This window comes from Candoia aspera, chromosome 2 (assembly GCF_035149785.1).
Source record: "Candoia aspera isolate rCanAsp1 chromosome 2, rCanAsp1.hap2, whole genome shotgun sequence".
NCBI lineage: Eukaryota > Metazoa > Chordata > Lepidosauria > Squamata > Boidae > Candoia > Candoia aspera.
Window position 1 is genome coordinate 18,126,964 of NC_086154.1, and position 25,133 is coordinate 18,152,096.

The following is a 25,133-nucleotide window of genomic DNA, read 5'->3' on the forward strand; positions in this document are numbered from 1 at the left end:
TCAAGGAGAGATGGATGAAAGAAATGATACAGAAGGAAAAATAAAACCTTTATGTACAGGACCAGCAATTGGAATGCTATGTCTCAAAGATCAAGGCAAGAGACTATAAAATAAATATGCAGCTCCTAATTTGTGCATAAAGTATAACTGGCTGGAGGAAAGGCTTGTAGCCTGGGGATAAAGGACCATTTTTCCCATAAAATATCTTCAGTTCAAGCCCCAAGGAAGGCTCGGAATAGGGGAGAGATGCAGCCTTGTCAGTGAATATTGTCCTTACCTACATGCCTAAATGTTCTGATCTGGGATAAAACAGCTTCCTCAGAGTTTACAGCACTGTCCCTTTAAACTGATAAAGCAGTGTTTCTCAACCTTGGCCACTTTTGGATATGTGGACTTTAACTCCCATGCTGGCTGGGGAATTCTGGGAGCTGAAGTCCACACATCTTCAAGTGGCCAAGGCTGAGAAACATTGCAATAGAGTGTAGATGGGGAAAAACAGACTTAGATTCCAGAACTTTTGTCTTCCGAGAAAATGCATCTTTTGCACACCTTTTTATTCAGACCATATTCAGCACCATATGGCTCCCAGCAATGTCCATTTCACCAGAGACAGCTGACACTAATTTTGTACCCTGATGGCCTCAACCAATGTTGGACTACAACTCTCATAATCTCCCACTAATGTGGCCAAAGCTGCAGAGTTGAGGAGAACACAAGCTTTAAAAGCAGAAAGAGGGTCCCATGTTCAGCTTCTGATATCTCCCATCAGAAAGACTGAAAAGGCCCAATTCTGCCGGAGACTTTGAAAAATCTTTTCCAGGCAAATGAGACAAAACTGGCCGAGGTGCACACTGCTCCGGTAGAAAGCAGCATCCCATAATCCAGTGTCCCCAGGGCCTCCCAGCTCATGACTCACAATGAGAAGCAGAACAATCTGTAGTCTCTCAAGACATTTCCTGGCAGCTGAGTGGAGGCCTACAAACATTGCCCATCAGAGAGCCAAGCCAGTGAGTTTCAACCTGGGGTTGAAGTGGGTCTCCCTTTTGATAGCTTTAAAAAATAAGATCTGGATGATCTTAGAGAGAGAGAAAAAGGAAATGGCCTCCCTACAACAAAGTTCAAACTTGACCAAGAATGTGCATGCAGAAAGACCCCTACAGTGGCTCTGACAACCCACAACATTGCCTCAGAAAGAATCCATGATTGAGAATTCTGGGCAGGTGTGCCCCCTTTCAGCAAAATGGGCAAAGCCCTTAAAGAGAGAGTTGAGATTCCCCCCTTCTCTGGGGGGGGAGATGGGCGGTAGCAAAATTTGATGAATAAATTAAAAATTAATTAATTAATTAACAGCACAAGAAAGAGTGCCCGTGGCTCTTCTTCTGAACACCAAAAACAACCCAGAGAAAAGAGGCCATTCCTTTTCAGCCTATTGTCCCTTACAATAGGAGTTGGGGAACTCAAAAAGAAGTTGCAAGGCTCCTAGGCACTTGAAAGGAAGCATAGATAAAATGGAGAATCCTGGTCTCTTGGAATTGCCTAGCTGGGTTTGGGAGGTACAATTTTACAGGGAATCTGAGTCTCTTTGTTAGGTTAGGCCTATGGGATTCTTGTTGTGCCTTATAGGTTTTCAAAGGTTCCATTTTGTTCCCTATAATATTTAACATCAGTATGAAACCACTTCAGGAAATGATCCAAAGGTATGGGTTATATCTTTGGTTCTTCACCCAGGCCTTTGGTGAGGGAGAGTGAAACCCCTCGCTTCATCGCTTTTATCTTTATCTTTTATGTTTTATTGATTTGATTGTAATTTCTTTGTTTGTTGTGAGCTGCCCAGAGTTGTTGAGAGTCAGGCATACACATGTAATAAATTATTATTATTATTATTATTATTATTATTATTATTATTATTATTATTATTATTAATAAGGACTTGCAACTCAGCCTGTTTTCTGCCCACTAATTTAAGGAAGGCTGTTGAGTTTCAGTTTTGGCATGGATGAGGGTAAACAAACTGAAGTACAAGATAGAAGTACATTGTGTGAGGAAATGTGCTAATTTGATAGAGGGGAAAAAAATACTGCGTAGAGTAGCAAGAACATCAAACATTGCAACTCCCAATTTCTTCCAAAGCCCATGCTGACCTGTTTACTTATCATCAATACTTGCTGAGTATGTCTTGCCACTGTAGTAATCTGCCACTCTAAGCTGGTCTCACAAAAGCTCTAAGCTAAGTGTCAATAGCTTGGAGATGTAGGTTAGCCAAGGTTCAGAGAAGAATTCAAGAGTGTATGTTCTCCTAGGTGATGCTGACACACCTACCTATCTTTTACACATTAATGGTGTTGTTGTCAAAGAATGAGCTTAACTGTTGGGATCAGGATCTCAGAGAGAACCAAGCCTTGCCACCTATTAGCATCAGCTGGAACAGGCTGCCAGGGTTGAAGACCTTCAAGAAATAGGCAAGACAAGCCCAAGATTCAGGGACACAGAGGGATGAAGGTGAGAAAGCTCTGCAGACATGTGAGAGCAGGGATGATAGGCAAATAGAAATCAACTCACCTGATCCAGACCGGGAAACAGGAGGACGCCACACTGTGCAAAGAAACAGGAAGAGAAAGTGATGAGGCCCAAGAAAGTTTGGGGAAGGTAATTTTATCCCTCCTGAAAAAAATAAGCTGGTACAATATATTACAAGAATATTCTATTACATGCCAAATTAAATGATTTGTAAGTGGGTAGTGGTGGTAGGAACCTGATTATTTTATCAATACCACCAATCAACTGCTTAAAAACATTTAGGATCCTCAATATTGATTCCATAAATAGACATATCCACTAAAATTTTAATAGTTAAGTAAAACCCAATTCCAACTGATGTGGGATCTGGGTTGCAAATATGTGTATAGCCAATGGCAGCAAAAAGACATGGGAAACTTTTTGACTACTTTGCTGTCATCTAATGGTCATCTGGATTTTTGCAGCCCAGATCTGGTAGTCTTATTGGCTACCAGACATTCCTGGATTGATCTGATTTTGAGCCTAGTTTTGGGATGACTAATCTTGGCCTTCCCTGTATAAGTAGCTGGGGCAATTTTTTTTTAATGTACAGTATTTTTACTCTCTCTCTTCCATATTAATCTGTGTGTTTCTTATTAACTGTTATAAATGTTTTATTACTCTTTTTAAACCTGATTGTAAAGCACTCCAATATATTTTATGGGGAGAGGCAGATAAATACATTGCATCGTTTATCATCCTCAGTATGATTAGCCTTGGAAAAAGCCTTCCATTGAAGTCCAGCAGAAGACTTTTTGTTAAGGTAACAATGGCATGAGATGAGCGTGTATGAGGTTGCATGTATACGTCTGAGAGTGGGTGATGAAAAGAAAATGTAGAGGAGTGTGTATACGTAAGTGTATATAGGTTATACAGGAATGCATAGGAATCAATGAGTTTGAAGTCCTGTGTAGATGAGAAGCGAGGGGCAGTTCTGCTCCCTGATTCCACCCACTTGTTAAAGTAGGCGTGTATCCTGCCCAGCAGCAGTAGGCAGCCCACATCTTTTAAAAAGCCCCCTCTATCTTCTTTCTTTTAGACCTTTGGGAAAGGCCTGATTGTTACTGAAGGCTTTTAATTGATTGCTGTCTTGGCTGTGTTATTTTAGAGATTTTTTTCCTCCCCAGCTGATGTTTTCTTTGATGTTAATAGATTTTGCATTGCATCTTTTTCATTTGTTCCATGATGTGCTATTAGGTAAGTCACTGAATTCATGCTCAGAGAAAGGCAGCATGGAAACTGTTTAAATAAATACAGGGGCAATTCTAGGGTCTGTTGTGACCTTATTTTATTCTGACTGATTTTGCCATTGTTACCATGACTACAGGTAGGCCTTGCTTAACAACCACAATTGAGACAGAGATTTCAGTTGCTAAGCGAAGCAGTCATTAAGTGAATCCAACCGAATTTTATGACTTTTTTGCAGTGGTCATTAAGTGAATCACACGGTTCCCCATTGATTTTGCTTGCCAGAAGCCAGCTGAGAAGGTTGAAAATGGCAATCACGTGATCATGGGATGCTGTGACAGTCATAAATGCAAACTGGTTGCCAAGTACCCAAATTGTGACCATGGGGATGCTGTGACAGTCGTAAGTGTGAGCACTGGTTGTAAGTCATTTTTTTCAGCACCATCATAAGTCTGAACTGTCACTAAACAAATGGTCATTAAGTGAGGACTACCTGTAGTCAGGGCACTGGGGTGCTCTCATTCAGTTTACCAGGGCACTACTAATAGTCATGAGCTAACACGGAGCTCCAAGAATAATATTCCAATGAAATAATGCAAAGAAAGCTAGAGTGTGCAAAAAAAAAAAATCAGATATGGCTGCTGCAAACTCAGTCTAAATCAGTGTTTTTGAAATTTGGCATCTTTCAGCTGTGTTAAGCTGTGTTAAAGATGAGTGGAAGTCCACACATGGAAAAATGTATGGAAAAACATTGATCTAAATCCGTCTATCCCCAATATTATTTTTCTTCCAGAATTTCTGAAGTTAACAATCTAGAATACTCTTTTAAAAAAAAAGTGAGGACCTTCTGCTCCACATAAGCCTTCCCTGCATGGGGGGTTCCCCCGCTCTGCTCTCCTGCCTTGTGACTTACACTCGCAGACAGGTTTGGCGGAGCTCCAGCGGCCCACCTTGGTGCAATTGCTGCGGGGGCTGCCCGCTAGGTAAAAGCCAGGATTGCAGCGATACTCCACCCAGGTGCCTTCAACAGGCACCCGTTCAATTGCCCGGACATTGACTTGCCCATTCTCCAGGTTCAGGTGCATCTTGGGACAAGTGCGTACTGTAGAAAAAGAAGGGTTCGTTTCAGAAACATCCCCTGGTATTATTGTACATAGCTTGGTAGTGCTTCTTGAACCACCTAGATCTTCATCCTGTCTGGGTCTGTAGTTGCCTGGACACAAAGTTAATGTATCTTTGGGACAGGAATTTGACTGTTCAGTAGAGTCTGTCCCATTAAGTCTTATGCCTGATTGCAGTAGATCAAAGCTGACTCCAAGGTTGAAAGCATCTTCTGCAAAATTCCTTGGTGTACCATCTCCTATCTTGATGAGCCCAAACTTAATGGGCACAAGCTACAAGCAAACCTAAGTTGGCACTGTAAATTCCCTACACTTCTATGGGTATTCTGGAGCTTCCTAAGAAATTTAAAATGACCATTTACAGCTGCCTGCCACCTGGAAAAAATTTCAGGTTTGGATGCTGATGCCAAACCTGCGGTCTAAGTGCGAAACTTAGGATTTGTTAGATCTGCTGAGCACTTCCTTTCAGTTACCTCCCCAGCCACCCCTATCAGCAAGTCTTTCTGCCAAACAAGCAGAAATCCAACAGGTCAAGCTTCCCCCATCATCTTCTCCCGGTGGTGAAGAATTTCCTCATGGATTTATGTTCTCACCACATGAATGCTCTCAGGATGAACTAAGATGAAACTGAAAAAGCAATAATAAAGCCACAAGCGTTTTTTTTAAAAAAAAAACACCTTGGCTAGCAGGATGAAGTTAGTCGCGCAAGTTATTTGGAGAACAGCAAATTAGCTAAATGAAGTCATCAGAAATCTGTCCAACATGGCAGATATAGCTCATCTAGACACTTTGGAGCCTACACTGAAAACTAACAGTTTTTGTATCCCATTGTCCCCCAAGGCACAATGTTTTTACCCCAAGCAAGGACAATTTCCCTATCCACCAGAATGTTTCACACACCCATACACCCACACACCCACACACCACCTGCTTTGAACACCACAATAGAATGCCTCCTCTCTCAGACTCCCGGTTGGACTCACAGCAGCGGCTTTCAACATCACTGTCTGTCCAGGTGCCGTTGGGGAGGCATTTTCGTACTTTGGGCCCCACAATTTCCCTCTCCGGACGGCAGACATATTCAATCTCATAGTCGAAGGGAAGGAAGTGGGCGGTCTTCACCTGTTCACGGGTCAGGCCTCTGTAGCGGATCCCACCATCCCAAGGAGGGAAGATCAGTTTGCAACCTGGATGGGAAGGCAAAGCAAAAGATCCATTCAGGGGGTAGAAGTGATACAGGGCGCATGAAATTCAGCTTTTGAAAGTAACGCTTAACCTGAGCACCAGAGGTGTGTAGGAGTTTGGGTCTGGAACAGTGTTTGTCATCCTTGGCCACTTGAAGATGAGTGGACTTCAACTCCCAGAATTCTCCAGCCAGCCTGGAGGTTGACAAAAACTGGTCCGGGATGTCAATTAAGAGATCTGGATCAGCTGCAAAGCTTATGACTGGGAGACCTGGAGCTAATCACTTTCAACCTACACTTTACAGGAGAGCTATGTGATTAAAAGGTGTGTCTGTTTATGTCTGTGTATTATTTCCTGAGCCTTTTGGAGGAAGCCCAAGAAACTAAATCATCCTTGAATATCAATTTAAGAAGTCGCTGAGGCACTTCAAATCAGCTAATCCTCCTTTCGCTCCAAACAGCCATTTTACAAGCTGGATTTTATGTTTCTTTATTCCAGCAATCATAGAGGTTTTCCTATGTGCAACTGGTAACAGTAAAAAAAAAAAAAAAGAAGAACAATTCATTTGAGTCAAACTCAGCTTTTGGTGACTACATGAACACATCCATGTAGTCTTCTGGACAATATACCGAAACCCTATGTTCAACTGGCCAATCTAGTGGGATTCCTGGTGGCCTTCCATCCAAGTACTGACCATGTTGTCCAGCCCTGCAAGGTGAGCTAGATGCTGCAGTCTGCTGTGACCATACAGTTATTTGTTCACTTGCTTATTAATCTTAATTTTCATGCAGGAGCTCAAGGCAACATATAGTGCTGTTCCTCCCCATTCCACCCCCCACTCCGCACAACCACCCTGTGAGGCAGATGGGACTGAGCAAGCATGATCGCCCCAAAGTCACCCAGTGCATTTCTATGGCTGAGGGTTGACCTGAGCCTAGGTCAACCAGTCCACCACCTTATCAGCCCCCTTAACAAAGCCCGATTTAATTGCAGTCCCGAGAGACAGTTTGCTAATATAGATATACACTATATTTTTCATGTGTTTCCTGCTTCAGAATGGTGGGAAACTGAAATTTGTCCATGACATTGAAAGAGGCTTTGGATCTATGAAAAGGGATTTGGGAGGTACTCTCACCAAATGATGCACAAGGAGATACGCTGAATCATACAGTTGGAAAAAGCAATGCAAACAGGCAGATCAAACAAGAATGAAAGTGCAACGGTGATAACTATCAGAACAGTGGCTGTTCGGTCATAAAACAGCTGTTGCCTGATAATAACTGTTATCGGGTCATTCCTTCTTAATTTGCTGTTTACAATTCTGTCTTCACCCCCCTTCTCAGCAATCTGTGACTCAAGATAACCCTTCAGGTATAAGCCCATGATCTTTATCCTGTAATATATGTGTTTGCCTTGAAGGTACCAGATATACCAAAATCACAGTCTTGTTAAAATTTCCTGGGGCCATGTCAAGGTGCCAGCCACCCCCATGGCAAACTATCCCCCCCTTCCACCCCAAGTGAGGTGGCACAACCACGTATATCTGGTACCTTCAGATATACCACAAGTATCTCTCCTTCCCTAATCCCACCTAAATGCAGACTCCCTGATTTCAACTTCATGCCAGCTTCCACCCCACCCTTTCACCTTTTTCAGTGAATACACAGCCCAGGGATTCTCAAGTTTTGGGGTATCGTGACCCCCTAAAATAAAGCATGAATTTGTGTGACAGCTTGCCCCCCCAATTAATTATTTGATTGGGGTTAGGGTCGGACAAGAAATACATCTACGCTCACTTTTAATAATTAAATTTTAATCTATTATTTATTCAGTCTATATAGCTGTATATCTCACATATGTGACTCTGGGCGGCTCCCAGAATTAAAATAACAAAAAACAAATACAACAACCAAAACAAATAAAACAATTTAAAAAAACAATAAAACCATGAAACATAATCTGCAGGAAAGTGCAGATTAGAAACAGTGCAACCATCTTGCAGGCTCCATCTCTCCACTGGATCCACAGGCCTGCAGGTAAAACCAAGTTTTAAGTGCCAGCCGCTCATTGAGCAGGAGTCATGAGTCCAGATGGACCCCCAAGTTGTGCACAGGGTCTGTTTGGGGCAGTGCCACCCCATCCAGCACCAAAGATAGCATGTTCCTGCAACCCGAAGGCCCCCAAACCCAAGTCTTGCTAGGGCTGAACTGAAACCTGTTGTTCCCCATCCAAACCCCCACAGCCTCCAGTCACCGAGACAGGACATCAAGAGCATCACTAAATTTGCCAGGGGCGGAGATGTACAGCTCGGTATCGTCAGCATCCTGATGGTACCTCATCCCATGATGATGGATGATCTCAGCAGCTTAATGTAGATATTAAACAGGAGCAGAGAAGGTATTGGACCCTGCAGGACTGCACGAAGTAGAGCCAAAGGCAGGACCTCTCACTCCCAATCTTGCTATTTATTTATTTATTGTATTTTTCCACCGCCCATCTCGAAAATGACTCTGGGCGGTTTACAGACGAATTGAAACAGTAGAAATTAAATATCAGTTAAAAAGATACATTATAAAATATAAATATACAAATATGGCAAAAGCTCTAAAATATAAAATATGAAATCCAGAACCCAAGATGATAAAATCACAGTCTTGTTAAAATTTCCTGGGGCCATGTCAAGGTGCCAACCACCACCATGACAAGCTATCCCCCCCTTCCACTCCAAGTGAGGTGGCACAACCACGTCTTGACTCCCTTTCAGAAGGCCGGGAGAGTGGGGGCTTTCCTAATCTCTGGGGGTAGCTTATTCCAGAGGGCGGGAGCTATGGCAGAGAAGGCCCTCCTCCTGGACCCTGCCAACTGACAGTCTCTCATGGACAGAATCCGCAACGTGCCCTCTCTGCCTGACCGGGTGGTACAGGTCGATGTGAGGCGGTCCCTCAGGTAACTTGCCCCATGCCACGTAGGGCTTTAAAGGTGATAACCAACACCTTGAATTGGACCTGGAAGCAGACTGGCACCCAATGCAGCTCACGCAGCAAAGGTGTTATATGGGCCGTCTTTGGGGCTCCTAAGACTGCTCACGCGGCTGCATTCTGGACCAGCTGTAGCTTCCAGGTACTCTTGAAGGTATATAAAGGGGTTCTCAAACTTTGCTGTCCTGGAACAGCCCACTGAGGCAAGGGGCCAAGCCCTGAGCAAATTTTGTTCAGGTTCCTGCTGTACCAAAGCAAGGCTGATCAGATGGTTTAAAAGAAAACATGGCCTCATCTAAGTCACCCAGGAGGTCCTGACCCACAGTGTGAGAGAAGCCTAAAGATATTTTGGTTGGTCTTGAAGACAGCATTAGTAAAATCTCCTTTGACTCCAGCTGAATTCCTGCTGACTTCAGAGATGCATCCTCATATTTTTCTTGGCAATCATATGGATGTGATTTGCCATTGTCTTTTTCCAGGAGGTTTTTTTTTTTAAATTTCCCAGAGACTTTGAAATCCCTAGAAAAGGTAGTCTCCCATCCAATTATTAACCAAGCCCAACCCCGCTTAATTTCTAAGTCAGTGTTTCTTAACCTCAGCAACTTTAAGATATGTGGACTTCAACTCCCAGAATTCCCCCATGCTGGGTGGGGGAATTCTGGGAGTTGAAATCCACACATCTTAAAGTTGCTGAGGTTACGAAACACTGTTCTAAGCCCTTACAAGGTTGACCAGGTGCTTGGTCATTTGCTGAAGCGTAAAGATGCCACACATGTAGCACATTATTGTTAAGAATAAAACATAAAACCATTACTCCTTCCCATAGTTCGTTAAACAAGCCACAATTGGCTGGACTTTGCATGATGTGCGAGACTGTGGGGAGGCTGGGAAGGTACCAGGAGGAATGCTAAACAACCAACAGACTGCAAAGTTTGTTAGTAGCTTATCTCATAAAATCAATCCCGGCTGCAAACAGTCTAAGAGGAAAAGGCTCACAGCCTTTGAAGAAATTCCATCAAACAAACTCAATAATAAATGAGGGGGGAAGTTCTACCACAGATTCCAGGATTCTCTACTTTGCACCTTTTTTTTTAATCTGTTCAATCGTGTCTGATTTTCCGAGACTGGACAAGTCACCGCTGTTTTCTTGGCAAGATTTTTGGAAGTGGTTTACCACTGTCCTTTTCCTAGGGCTGAGGGAGAGGGACTGGCCCAAGGTTACCCAGCTGGCTTTGTGCCTAAGGTGGGACTAGAACTCACGGCCTCCTGGTTTCTAGCCTGGTGCCTTAACCACTACACCAAACTGGCTCTCACTTTGCACCTAATCCTTGCCTTAAAGCCCTTTATTGAAGTCTGTGTAGTTCTTGCTTGCAGATTATGCTCTGCTGTGAGGGGGCTGACCCACAGCATGCTCCATCCTATGAATCACAGGGGCTCAGTTCAAGTCATCTGTTAAGTCAAAACAAAACTATATTATGGCTTAGTGCAATGTGCAAAGCCCACAGCTAACTAGAGATCTCTGATCGCAACCCAGCACAAATGTCACTACACAGCACTGTCTCGCTAAATCTTTGGCAACAGTAGGATCTAAAGATTGACTGGATGAAAGGGCTTCTGCAGAGAGCATCCACTCTGTATCTGAGAATGTACTTCCGAAACCAGTGACTATTTTAGAAAGGGGGATGGTTTTGTCTAGAAGGTAAGACTGCAACTGAAAAGAAATAGGTAAAATCAGAGACTGTAATAGTGGGAGGCTGCCTAGTTCAGTGTAAGCATCTGGTACAAGCCACAATAGTGCCTCACGTGCCATGATGTCATCATGCAAATGGCATGAATCAGTACTGTAATTACAGAATTCACATCATTTCCCTGATGATGTCATGATGTCACTTGCCTCCCTGCCCTTGGCAGACACCCACAACCTTTAGTTTAACGTAGCTAACCCCAAATTAAGAGTATCTCCGAGAGACAGCTATCAAGCCTCATTCAGCCAGCAGAGAACCACCAGCAAAAATCTAGGCTATCCTATGCAAAAACATTTGCATATGGCTTAAGAGCTTTTTGGATCCTGGCTTAAAGATCACATTAACCAGTTTATTCAGTGATATTCTAGTCATCCCTTAATGTCATTCATGCAATAGGAGAAATGGGAGAAAATTTGGTAGCAGCTTCACCCTGGCAATCAGTTAAGAAGCTGGAGCCACGGAGGAATAGGATTCTCCTCTCACCCCCGGAATGGAGGCATCAGGTGGATGATGGCTCCCTGACGGGGATGTCTGCAAGGATAAATGGCCATCTGCACACACATACCACCACCCCTGCACACACACCAAGTTCTTCTATATCCCAGGCAAACACAAAAGGAGACAGAGGAGGGCTCCATTTGATGGAAATGGAGAAAGAACATATGGTGAAAGAAGAAGATGAGGTCAGGATACTAGATCAGGTATAATCTGAACCAGGAAGTCTGGGTGCAAATCTACACTCTAGTCTGGCCCAAGTTGGACTAGACTGTGCTAGACCAGTCACTTAATCTCACTCACACACAACAATTTGTGGGTTAGAGCAGTGTTTCTCAACCTTGGCAACTTTAAGAGGGGTGGACTTCAACTCCCAGAATTCCCCAGCCAGCATGGCTGGCTGGGGAATTCTGGGAGTTGAAGTCCACCCCTCTTAAAGTTGCCAAGGTTGAGATACGCTGGGTTACAGCACAGCAGGAGGATGCAATATCAGATGAGGTCACTCCAGGAAATAAGAGATTACCTGGAAGGCTTCCTCTGAGTCCTCAAGAGCACCTCCAAATGGAGTGACCTCATCTGATTGTGACTGGATCCCAAACAAAATGCTCAGCTCAGCCATCCGCCCTTCCCCAAAGCCGCTTCTTCTCTGTTTGCAGGAATCCGCTGTTCTGGGCTTCAAGCCTGATCCAAACTTGTACAAACCCTTTATTTATTTATTTATTTTAGACAGGCCATAACAACCTAGTTCATGCTACCCACTAAGCCATCATTCACCAAAGTTCACCGTGTGCTGCTAATCCATCTCTAAGATCTTCTTAGAGGCAAATACGTATTGGCTTAATGCATTCTAGGAACTAAGTCACTGAATGGAACAGGAGTCCTGCTGGGTCACGTCAAAGGAATCCCGGTTCCCATCAGGGCTAGCCAGGGCCCTCTGGGAACCCACAAGCAGAGCTTGGAGGCAACAATCCTTCCCTGATGTTGCACTGCAATGCAGCAAACTGATGCTCAGGGGCTCAAGATGGAGGCTCTCCCTCCCTTGGGGCAGGCTGAAAAGGAGTGTGTGCCCGAAGGGCAGTGAAATCACGTGGGGGAAACAAGGCAGACTGAGGGTCGCAGATTCAGCCTTCATCTCCCTCACTCTTGCTCCCTAGTCAGAGCAGCTGCCTCTTCTTGCTTAATGAGAGGAGAGAGAGTGGGATTCCACATATTAAAAATATTTTTCAGGTGCAGGAGGGAATGGGTGCCTTTAATTCGAATTCGGGGGAAAAATATGGAAATTATAGCCAGGCACATCTCACAGCAATGGCAGTGCCTAGAGGAGCTTGGTTACTCTCAAAGACCACCAACAGACTGTTACAACCACATGGCATCACCGTGGCAACTGGGAAACTGTGAGCATCCTAAACCAAGCCGAATCCAAAAATGCCAGAGAACTCGTGGAAGCCTGGCACTCAGACCAAGCAGCCATCAACAGACACATAGAGGTAAACAACATCTACATACCATTCAAAAGAGACAATAGAAAAGCCAAAAGACCAGCATACTCCCTTGCCAGCAATCAACACCCAGATATGCAAAAATCAACACTAGGATTGGATGAACCATCAAACAGCACAATACATCCTAATCAAGGAACTATCAACTCAGGCAATCAACCAAGCAGCAAACAACAGCCCAATCAAGGAACTCCCAAGGAGAGAACAACATCCCTACCAACACAAGCAGGGCGAGCCACGGTATATAAAGTGAGAGCAAGGCCCACTCCCTCTTCACACTGTAGATGTTGCCTAGTCTGGCAATGAACATCTGCAAGAAAACAACAAGGCTCAGAGAGCACCAAGGACTCCACAGTTCAACCCTGAGCTACAAACATTCCCTTTGATTGGCACTCTCAAAGAACTAAGCAGGATTGGGACTGCTTAACAGTTGGATGGGAGACGTCCAAGAAATCTCAGGGAAGTGACCTGCCCAGGGTGGTGGCAAAATTTAATAAACAAACAAATAAAGAGCCAGACCTTTATATATTTACTGGCTGGTTTTGCCTATTGCATCAAGCTGTGGTTTATTTAGCCATCTTTCACTGAATAAACTACTGAATAAACTACAATTGGCGGCTTCACATAACACACAAAGCCGCCAATCATCATTTACACATCCTAAGAGTTGCATTGACGCGACATGCCCAGCCAAACTAAACAAACCATGTTACAGCTTAGTACAACGTGTGAACCCAGCCGGTGTTGCAATGAGGATAAAAGGGGAAAGTCTTCTATACGCCGCCTTCTATTTCTCAGTGCTGCTAAGACCTTGGACAGCCTCTCTGTCCAGAAGGGTTTTCCCTATTCTCCCCCTGCCTCCCTGGTTCAGGGATGGGCAACGCCGCAAGAGAGAGAAGCAGCGTGGGCTGGCAACGAAGAGTGCAGGTGGGTCAGGAGGAGCAAAGGACTTGGTTGGCACACAAAAGCCTGTGTCAAAGAAGTGGGCATTATCATGAGGCAGGAGAGAACCAGAGCTGTAATTAAACACTGGACAACAGTCATACTGCTAATCTAATAAAGCTAATTGATTCAAGAAAGGGAAAGCTAATTTAAGATCGCAGCAGCCCATTATTGAGATACTTTCCTGCGAGGTGCTACACTTCAACTCCTATTATCCCTGGCCGGTATGACTGGGGATTATGGGAACCCAATATGTGTAAAGGGCACCAGAGCGGCAGAACGGGCTTAAGTCCTAGTAAGGTCTACTTCGGTTTCTTCGCTGGCCAGGCCAGAGAATCGGCTGCCGAGAAGAATGGGTTCTCCCAACTGTAAAATAGGCTGTGAAGAGAAAATTCTACCCATGCCTTTTTTCATTACTTTCTAGAGCCATTTCCCCTCTTCTCTGAAGCAACTAAGCAATCATATTTAGAAGGAAGATGTTATAACTCAGCTCTAAGAGGTGGTGGGCTTGGAATTAGGAAGGTACGAGAAGGCAGCCGCCGCAATGGGGCGGGCTATGCTTTCCCATCACAGGAATCCTGTTTTCTGTTGCCAAAGGATTAGGCCTAAAGCAAAAATAATCCAGGCTCTATCTCGCTTCTTAAAGTCTAGCATGTTCATTATTGCGTAAGCTTTCATAGTTGGCTTCGTCAGATCCACACAATGTGGACTGCCGAGAAAGGAAAGTGTGCACGAGTGCGCACCTGCGCACACACACACACAGAGTATTGATGGGGGAGGACAGAAAAAGGAAAAAGGTGAACAATGAAAGAAAAAATTGCCCAAACATAAAGTTAGTAGCATCTGTTTGGATCCATCCCACACAACTCCACCCAATGAAATTAAATACCAGATCAACTAGTTCTCAGGAATAATCTGGTACAAGAGAGGCGCAGAAGGAAAAAAAGAACGATCAAAATGCCACTCATCACCTACTGTTCTCAGCTAAAGCCGCTCAACAGTATAATTAATCATCCAAGGAAGGATGCTTCCTTTTCACACATCTCCTAGGTGCCTGGCCTGGATTTGCTGCAGATAGCCACTGAGCCTACAACAATTACTAGCCAGCCTCAGTTAATAAACTGAATTTTAATTATATTAAAAAGGGATTATTCATGGAATTGAATTATCATTTTAATTAATACTGTAATGCTCTATGCATGCCACAGTGCAGAGAGCAGGGGCCAAAGTCTGCAACGACTCTCCCCAGCTATTTAAATAACACAGTGGCAGGGCTAATAACATCACCCATAACATCGGGGAAACATGCACCCCCTCGGTCTTCTACGAGGTACCTGTCCTGCCCTATCAGCAATGCCCAATGTACCGTGTGCTACGCCGGACAGCCTATCTGATCTCCTTGCAACAGAATAGGCATACGCAAATCTGATATTAAAAATGGCAATATTCCCAAAAGAAAAGGGATCGTTTCAACGCCCCAGGCTGTTTCTGACCTCAGGGTCACTATCCACGAGAAAAAGGAATGAATCAGCAAACAGTGGAGCTGGAATTCGTTCAACGATTTAACGCCTTTTTTCACAGATTAAATAAGGACTGCAATTTCTTATCACCCATGTATTTACTAATTATTAAATGCAGAAATTATCTGGGTTACACCTAACTACCATTTAATTTTGATTGCCTGTTAGGCAATTCTACCTTTCAGCTTTTCGTTCACCCTTCCCCTTCTCTCTCCCCCATGAAACCAAGAGCTGTGTGTATGTATGTATACAGGTAGTCCTCACTTAACAGCTGTTCGTTTAACAACAGTCCAAAGTTACAACAGTCTCAGAAAAAGCACTTTACAACCTGTACTCACACTTACGACTGTTGCAGAACATTGCAACACCCCCGCAGTCACCTGATCAGAATTTGGGCACTTGGCAGCCGATTTGCATTTACCATCAGTTGCAGCGTCCTGTGGTCACTTGATTGCAATTTGCAACCTTTTTTGCCAGTTTCTGGCAAAAACCATCCATTGGGGAAGCTGGATTTGCTTAACAACCTGTGATTCACTTAATGGTCGCAGTGATTCGCTTAATGTAAAAATGGTCGTAAAATTGGGTCCAGTCACGTGGTGACTCATTTAATGACCACACCACTTAACAACCAGTTTTCCAGTCCCTACTGTGGTCATTAAGTGATGACTACCTGTATTCACAAATACACACACACACACACACAGTAGATATAGCAGTACACTCATAGGCCTGTATTCCATGCATTTGATGACCTAGAAATTCATTCAGGAGACCTTATTTGTTTCATTTGTCATGAATGTGCTGGACGAGACTTCATTGGTTTTGTTTCTGTTCTGATTTCCTACATTCCCCAACCTCTAGGGGGAAAATGGAGCTCCTTTCTGCAAATGTCTGAAACTTAATCAGCAGTGCCATCAGGGAAGGATCTTGGGGCAGACAACCAAGTTCCAACCAGTTGGATACACTCAGCACATTTGAAAATAAGTGAAGCCATACCCATTATGATCCAAAGAGCTCCCTTCTTTAGAACTATTATGTCCAGAATCTAAAATCAGTTAACCAGGCCACTAAGCTCAGCTCAGGCTGAAGACGAATGGAAGGTGATTTGAGGGAAGGGAGCGACGGAAATCATGTTCTAAGGTTTGGGAACTACTGGACAGAATGTGTGGGAGGAGAGATGATGCATGCACCCATATACTGCACATGCATCCTGTCTATAGAAGAATGGATGTCACATCATCCCTCGTAGGTTGGGTAGCAACACACCCCATATTGGCTCCTTGCTCCATCTGATTTTTAAAAAATAATAATTAAGAACACAAATAGAAAGCTAGGATGCTACATGGCAAAGCCTGGGTCACTAGCCAATCTATGCCTTTTAATAAATGGGTGTTTTGTGATTGGCAAGACCACCACCGCAACCATTTTTTGAACAGGCAAGCTTCTGTGGCTGCTATTTTTAATACCCTTTCATACACTCTCAAAATCCCAGGAAAACCCAGTGAGGCTGCCTACTTTTCCTATTGTATACCTATCCATAGAGCCTAAGGAACTGGCTGCCACAAAATCATTGCACTGACTACAGGTGCCATAAAACCTTCTACAATTTGGTGCCCCCTCCTGGTATGCTGGAGTATAATCCCCATTATTCTTAGCTGGTGAGGAAATAAGGGGAGTTTTAGTCCAACATACCAGGAGGGGCCGCCAAGCTAGCCAAAGGCTGCTTTAAGATATAACATAAACTTCATTTTGATGGTTGCTAAGGAAAACGCAACTGCTCTGTCCCTTCCCCTGGTTAGTCTCTTTTGAGCTCTGACTGTGCGAATCCAGATTTAAAAGAAAGCAGGTGCGCTAATAATGATCATGCAGGCGAAAACCTGAACCACGCATGGAAATCAAGCAATTATTGTAAAACGTGTAATTGCAAAAACATCTATCAGGAGCTGACTTTTTTCGCAGGAACATTATATGAATCATAACGTATAATCTGGGGGAAAACAATGCACTCCTGATTACCATCAATACCTCCATTGAGGTTTATTCTTGTGCACACAATGCGGTTGGATTTACAGAGAACGGCTTTCTTAATAAGACTGCCAAAATTTCAGCTAGTTTCTGAAGCTGCGCCTGTAATGGCAGTGTTACTAAGCGAGTGGCAGAATGTATAGGATTTGTCCGTGTTGTGCTAAGTCAGAAGCCTTCACTTCGCTGTCCTGTTGGAAATCTCTCATGGCTGCAGGTCTTCAGAACATAAGCACATAAGCAGGGCCCTGCTGGATCGGAGCCCTGGCCCATCTGGTTCACCAGTCTGTTCACACAGTGGCCAAGCAGCAGATGGCCTTCAGTGGGAACAAATGTTATGTGATTTTGGGGTGGGACATAAAAGGAACTTGGAATAAGGTTGGTCTAGGGCAGCTTTCCCCAACCTGGGCAGATAAGGCAGTCCTCGCTTAACAACCATTCATTTAGTGATGGTTCAGATTTATGATGGTGCTGAAAATACCAACTTACAACTGGTCCTCAGACTTATGACGGTTGCAGCATCCCTATGGTCACATGATCACGATTTGGGCACTTGGCAACTGGTTTGCATTTATGACCGTCGCAGCATCCCATGGTCACAGGATCACCATTTTTGACCTTCCTGGCTGGCTTCTGGCAAGGAAAATCAATGGAGAACCATGCAATTTGCTTAACAGCCACATGGTTTGCTTAATGCCCATGATGATTCAATTAAAAACCACCACAAAAAAGGTCATAAAATCAGATTGGATTTGCTTAATGACTGCTTTGTTTAGCAACAGAAATTCTGGCCCCAATCATGGTTGTTAAGCAAGGACTATCTGTATGTAGATTTCAAATCCCAGAATTCCCCAATCAGCATGGCCACTGCTGAGAATTCTGAGAGTTGAAGTCCACCCATCTGGAAGATCTCCAGATTGGGAATGATTGCCTTGTCAGCCTTCTCCAAGCTGACATCCTTCAGATGCATTGGAAATAAAACTCATTATTAGCTAAGTATTCTGAAGGTTGCAGTTTAAAACAGCAGATTTGGGAAGGCTGCCTTGGGACCCTTTAACACAAAACTGCAAGGCCCAATACAGCCACTCTCTCTAACATCTTGTACACCAAGTTCCCACTGCCGGGATGAAGGAAAGGCCATTTTTCTGAAAACCTGAAGCCTGAGCTGGGACTTTTCCAAGGGTTCACTTAAAATTTAGTCTTACTTGACTTTGAATAGACAGAAATCATACTAGGCAGGCCTAGGATCATTTTCAATGCATTTCAATCAAGGATACATAAATTGCTGTACTGAATCAAATTACCAGCCCATCCAAGTCTTAGCACGTCTTCCCAGCAGTGTGCAGCCAAATGCCCCTGGGAAGCTGAAAAATAGGCCATGATCGAGATAGTTGTCCCCTGTTGTTTGCCCCCAGCGTCCGATAATTATGTTAGCCATAATGAAGGCAATCCGCTCGGCAGCTTCCTCCACAAAGAAAATTGCCATGTAATTAACCGGCATTCAAGTTGGTTTCACTTCCAGACAAAGCAGCCAACCACCAACTGCGGTTGTTATTTTTTGCGTTCATTGAAGACATTTGCCCTCACAAATACATAAGAAAAGGAAGCAGAGATTTCTGCCACTGTTGTTTTGAAAAGGAGCTGACTCCATTTGGCTTTTCGAACCAGACCTTAACTTGGTATGTGGAACCAGAGACAAACATGTTGTTGTTGTTTGTGGTTGTTATTTTATCCTGCCCTTTTAATATATAACTCAAGATCGCGAATATATTTAATATTTCTGCCTCCTATTTTCCCCACAACAACCACCCTGTGAGGTAGGTTGGGCTGAGAGAGAGCGACTGGCCCAAAGTCACCCAAATGAAATATCTTATTACAGTGAAAGGATAAATGTTGTAACTAAAAAAAAATGAAGTTTTGATTTTTGTTGGTTCTGACCTTTAAAGCCCTATATGGCATGGGCCCAAATTATCTGAGAGACCACCTCTTCCCTATTTCATCGACCCATCCCATCAGGTCTGGCAGGAGAGGCACGCTACGGGTCCTGTCTGCGAAGGAGTTCCATCTGACGGGACCAGGTAGCAACGCAAGAGTGGAAATAGCTTCCTCTTTTGAATACCTACTTATTATTCAACGGCTGAATGGCCCTGGAGCTCTGATGGAAGAAAGAAAAAATGATAGTCTTGTGCAACTGAAGTGGCATCTGTAGATAATTTTCTCTGCTGCTCTCACCCTTTCTCATCTCTCTTTACTCTGAAAAAGGCACATCAGATACTGCCCAGTTTTTATGTGGGTCACCTCATTGATCAGTATTCTGAAGATGACTCTGACTGGGAGGTGGGAAGGAAAGGCAGACAGTGAAGTACTAAGTTGAAGAGAACTCAAAGGGTGTCCCTTCCCAGGATCTGTGCTGGTTTCAAGGAGGGCAGGATGCTTGTGTTGATTCTCACTGAAGTCAACAGCACTTGACTTCACCTGGAGTCGCTGAACCCTGGCAAGACTGAGTGGCTTTGGGTTTTAGGGCCTAACAAATCTGGGACTTTACCATCTTTGGTTCTGGATGGGGTGGCGCTGCCTGAACACCTGTAAGGATGATGGCCTACTGCGGGAAACTAGTCTGGAGGATGGATTCTGCATTTGGAATTGGGGGTCCACCTTGCTGTCTTCCCCAGCATGTTGGCCTCCAGATCTGCTAGGACCACAATGTCTAGAATGTAGGCATTTGGAAGGCCCGGGGTTGAGGAAAATGCCCTTAAAAGGTGCTATAGCCTTTTTGGACGTTATCAATCATTCATTTAGAGCAGAGTTTCTTAACCTCAGCAACTTGAAGATGTGTGGACTTCAACTCCCAGAATTCCCCAGCTAGCATGGGCATCTGAAATTCTGGGAGTTGAAGTCCACACATCTTCAAGTTGCCAAGTTTGAAAAACACTGATTTAGAGTAAATACTCTTGTAGCCAATATTCCTGTATTTTTAAACTTGGCAACTCAAACATGCTCACTTGAGGGAATGATATTAAAGGCAAAACTGAAATACTTTGGCCATATAATGAGAAGACAGGACACCCTGGAGAAGATGCTGATGCTAGGGAGAGTGGAGGGCAAAAGGAAGAGGGGCCGACCAAGGGCAAGATGGATGGATGATATCCTGGAGGTGATGGACTCGTCTCTGGGGGAGCTGGGGGTGGCGACGACCGACAGGAAGCTCTGGCGTGGGCTGGTCCATGAAGTCACGAAGAGTCGGAAGCGACTGAACAAATAAATAACAAAACTCGAACATGGGTAAGACTTCAACTCCCAGAATTCCCCAGCCAGCACTGTCTTAAGATCTTCTTAGAGGCAAATACAGTATATTTATTTATTTATTTTGCTTTATTTATTTTCTATCCCGCCTTTATTATGTGTGACAACAAGACTTTCTTGCAGTGATGCTTTAATGGTGGCGGTTTCAGCACATGCTCTATATTTTAACTTATCCCTGGCCATTTATTTTTAATTGTTCCTAAACTGTTTTACTCCAATTGCTTTAAGGGTTGTTTCAATATCATTTTAAATACTGATTTTTAAAAAAATATTGTTGATTGTGCTTGATTGCTACCTTGATTTCCTTGCACATAAGTATAAACATTTAAAAGAGATATGTCTATTATACTCTGTCTTTGAATCTATGAAGATAAAGGGTAGTGCAAAATTACCAGAGAAGGAAAAAGTACTTCTACTTAGCTTATATATTCCCTTTGAGGCCGAAACTTTCTTTGTCTAGGATTTAAAAAAAAACAAACAAAAAACCCTTGATTACTATAGCTAAAAATATGCTTTAATAGAGCAATCCCATGTTCTGCTCAAAATCCTCCTATAGCAAAAACATCCTGCAGGGAGGGAGGAAGCAGAAAAGAAGCCAAGTTTATTTCTATGATTGTTGGTTTATAAAAAAAAAAAACCCTCCTCCACAGTAAGCAATGGTATTATTTACAGAATCATCGGATCATGGAAATGACTGTAAGGACCATCTAGTTCAGTGTTTCTCAACCTTGGCATGCCGGCTGGGGAATTCTGGGAGTTGAAGTCCGCACATCTTAAAGTTGCCAAGGCTGAGAAAAACTGATCTAGTCCAACCCTCTGCAGTGGGCAAGAAAACTGTATGGGACATGGTTGTGCAGCCTCTTCTTTAAAACACTGGAGAAACCCACACCTCCACAGAGAGACGATTTACTCTTTCGTAGATCTTACCCTCAGGAAATTTTTCCTTATATATAACTGAAATTGGGATAGCTGCAATTTATACCCATGATTCTGTTCCTGGGGCAATGGGCATTTATTTAAACATATGTCTTGCTCTTCTACCTCAGGCAGATGACGATAAATCCTAAACTCTTCAAACCATGTTTTAAAAGTTGAAGTTGCTATGAAACTAACTCAAATGAAAAAGGTCTGTCTGAGCTTCTGAGCAAGTCTAAAATTATTCTGCAGTTGGGGGCACTAAGAAGGGGTGTATTTCCAGTGGATATTCATTCCACTTAGATTTGCTGCTGTTATTCCAGTCCTGGGGTTTTTCAGAGATGGGGATTTCCACAGCTTGGAAAAAACAGGATGATGGCAGCAACCAAATGATGCTGGTTTCGTCCTTCTCAGGTTGGAAGTCCCCTGGAAAAAGGGGAACCTGCATGTCCAATGACCTTGACATCGCTGTTGGTAAAAGTGGTGCTCCACATTTTAAAACTGGGAAATGGGACCTTTTAGAACTTGGATGGGATTCCTCCAGGAATATCAGAGCTTTAGACCACTTATATTGGGAAATGGAAAACTCTTGAAACAATGAAAGCTGTTGCCAAGAAAAAGATAGATAGGTAGATAGATAGAGAGAGAGAGAGAGAGATAACTTATTTATCAAATTTCTCACCACCCATCTCCTCCCACCAGAAGGACTCTGGGCGGTTTACAACAAAATACTCACTAAAAAAATAAATATATAAAAATGCCTTATAAAATTACTATCATTAATAAATATAAATAAGAGTAAAGTCCAGATATAGATATAGATAGATACAGTAGATAAATAGATGATAGGATAGATAGATAGATAGATAGATAGATAGATAGATAGATAGATAGATAGATAGATAGATATTTGATAAATAAATAAATAAAATAGATAATAGATATTGCCATGTAGTTATAAAGAGTACCCCTTAATTCAAGAGGCTCTTGACTTCTTTATCTAAACAGAGAGAAAAACCAGGCACATCCTAAATGCACACAAGGGAAATGCTTTTCAGACTAGCTATTGAAAGCTTACCATAAGAAATTCTGTCTTTGGCAGTAGTAACCTTTCCCAGGACTTCCATGTCCCATCCATCCACCAACTGATCCAAGCCTCAAAAGATCATTAAATTCCACTAGGTTTAAAAAATTTTACTTTCAGATTTCATGATATACCATACAACTTTTCCAACATCTCACAAAAATCTCATGCAAGATCTCCAAAATGTTTTTTTTAAAGAAAGAGCTAAACAATTTTCTAATTTAATTAGAAAGGTGAATCATGGAAAATTTTTCTGTGGTTGACTGATGTCCTGATGTTTGTAGGCATCACTCAGAGATGAAACATAATCCACAAGTGTATTTTTGCAGTAAGAAAGTGAACCCAGATGTGCCATTAGACCACTGTTTCTCAATGTCAGCAACTTTAAGGTGTTTGGACTTCTGCTCCTAGAATTCCCTAGCTGAGAACCTCTGCATTAGAAAGTATGAATTTTCGGGGGTGGCGGGGGGTGTGGATTGATGGTTTTTTTGTACTGTGGATTTTAATTTTGTAAGCCACCTGGAGTCACCATGTGTGACTTGGGCAGCCATATAAATTTGTTTAATAAATAAATAAAATAAATAATAAATTTATGGTTATTATTATTTTTTAATGCAATACCACGTGCCGGGGAGACAGATTTTCATCAGGATTGCTACTGGGAATAAAGCAGCCCAGACATGGGACTTCCATCAGGGCCATCTGAGATGATGGCAATAACAATAATAATAATTTATTAAACTTGTATACTGCCTGACTCTCAACAACTCTAGGTTATGCCATATGCCATTCTTGCTTTGGAACCCCTTACTATTGGAGGTACCTCTGGCACCTTCAATTCTACAACTTCGTCAGTTGTTCAAGACACATCTCTTTGCCCATGCTTATGCCGATGGTATTTTGCTTCCGATTACCGGACCTCATTTTACATAATATTAGATTTAACTTTCTGTTACTCTGAACTTTGTTCTATTTATTTATACCCTACCTATCATACCACCCTGCTCCAGGTAGTGTAGGAAATCAAAATGTTCATTTTAATGCAGCAAAAATAGAATAATATAAAAGCACCCAAAATACAATAATGAAAAAGACCTAAAATAATATAACAACATAAGAATGTAAGCCCAGCCCTGCTGGAGCGAGCCAAGGCCCATCGTAGTCCACAGGGGCCAGCCATGTGCCTCTGGGGTACTCACAAGGATGAAGACAGACACCCCTCCTGTTCTTGTTCCCCAGCAACTGGTGCTTGAAGGCAGGCTGTCCCCGACCTTGAACAGAGTCCTTGAGAGACCCATCCTTCATCATCTTCTCCATTCCATCCCCCTCTTAAGCCCATCCAAGTCAGTAGCCATCACCACGTTTCGTAGTAATGAATTCCACAAGTTAATGCTCAACAATTAGGTCAGTTGCACCATCAAGAGCTTTCAAGGTCTAAGGTGAGTTCAGCCCTTCTTCAGGATTGTAGCACAGTCACTGCGTGCGTTAGCTCTATATGAAATGCAGCACAGACATTCAAATAACAAAAATAAGAAAGGGATAATTAGAATCTCCCTGGTCCATGAGTTGCAGCTTGCAAGAAACCCACACCTAATATAAGACCGAGGCAGTTTCTAATGAGGTGCCTTGCTTTCTTGTTTAACTTTTCAAAAAATACAGGATGGATTAAGGCTGATTGAGCCTTGGTCAGAGCCCCTGTTTTGCCTGCAGAAGATCCCAGCCAGGTTCAGTAGAGAATAGAACAGGCAAGTCCTAGCAAAGAGCAGACAGCCCAATCTTCTCACCTACCACCTTGGAGGGCAATGAGGTTGGGTAACAAGAAGGAGAGGAAAGGCCTTTTCTGCACTGGCCCCTTGTCTTGCAAAGGGACTACCATCTGGCACCCATCAGCCACCATTACATAAGACTCAGAAGACCCATTCGGGTCTTTTTTAAAACCATTGTTACTATTTTGAGAAGAGCTTAGACAGGTATTGCATGTTGGAAAAATAGTAGCATGTCATCTTAGACCTAAATGTACCATCTTTGGGGTATGCACAGCACAAGGAACTTGAGCTCCCAGAAAAAGGGGCCTAAGGACAGACGTGTAGAAGGGAAAGGGGAAGTCTTACCTTCTGTGATGTTCAGATGGAATGCTCCATGCCCAGGTTGTGGTATCGCCAGCAAACTCAGCACAAGGAGAAGCGGCATCTGAGGACAAGAGGACAGGTAATATCCATATAAGGATAACACTGCAGGAAGATCACATATTCTTGTATTTCATTATCTACTCCAGCACTGGTGGGTGCAAAAAGGTTTTGTGAACCTTGCCCTAAAAAAATTAATAAGATCAGCATCTTATGCAGGTAGCCCCTATTTTGTCCACCATCAGAAGGAATGTGATCTTAGAAATTATACAAAGGATATTTGCCTACATGCTTTCTATTTTCCTGTTTTTTGTTTGTTTGTTTGTTTATTTATTCGATCTCTATAGCCTCCCATCTCACCAAGTGACTCTGGGCAGCTTACAACAATAAAACTATAAAACAGTTAAAACTATTACAATTAAAACAATTAAAACACAAAATAAATGCAAGATAA

The 25,133-nt window shown here is 43.1% G+C and overlaps 1 protein-coding gene across 1 annotated transcript in view; it reads right to left on the reverse strand.

The window, feature by feature from the left end:
- GABBR1 (gamma-aminobutyric acid type B receptor subunit 1) overlaps positions 1–24,743 on the reverse strand; it is a 68,740-nt gene extending 43,997 nt beyond the window's left edge. The window contains exons 1-4 of the mRNA XM_063291384.1: positions 24,665–24,743; positions 5,849–6,052; positions 4,658–4,846; positions 2,560–2,592 (exon numbers count right to left, since the gene is read on the reverse strand). Of these exons, the coding sequence (XP_063147454.1) occupies positions 2,560–2,592; positions 4,658–4,846; positions 5,849–6,052; positions 24,665–24,743 (505 nt within the window). The remainder of the gene's footprint in view (positions 1–2,559; positions 2,593–4,657; positions 4,847–5,848; positions 6,053–24,664) is intronic.
- Positions 24,744–25,133: the final 390 nt, after the last annotated feature.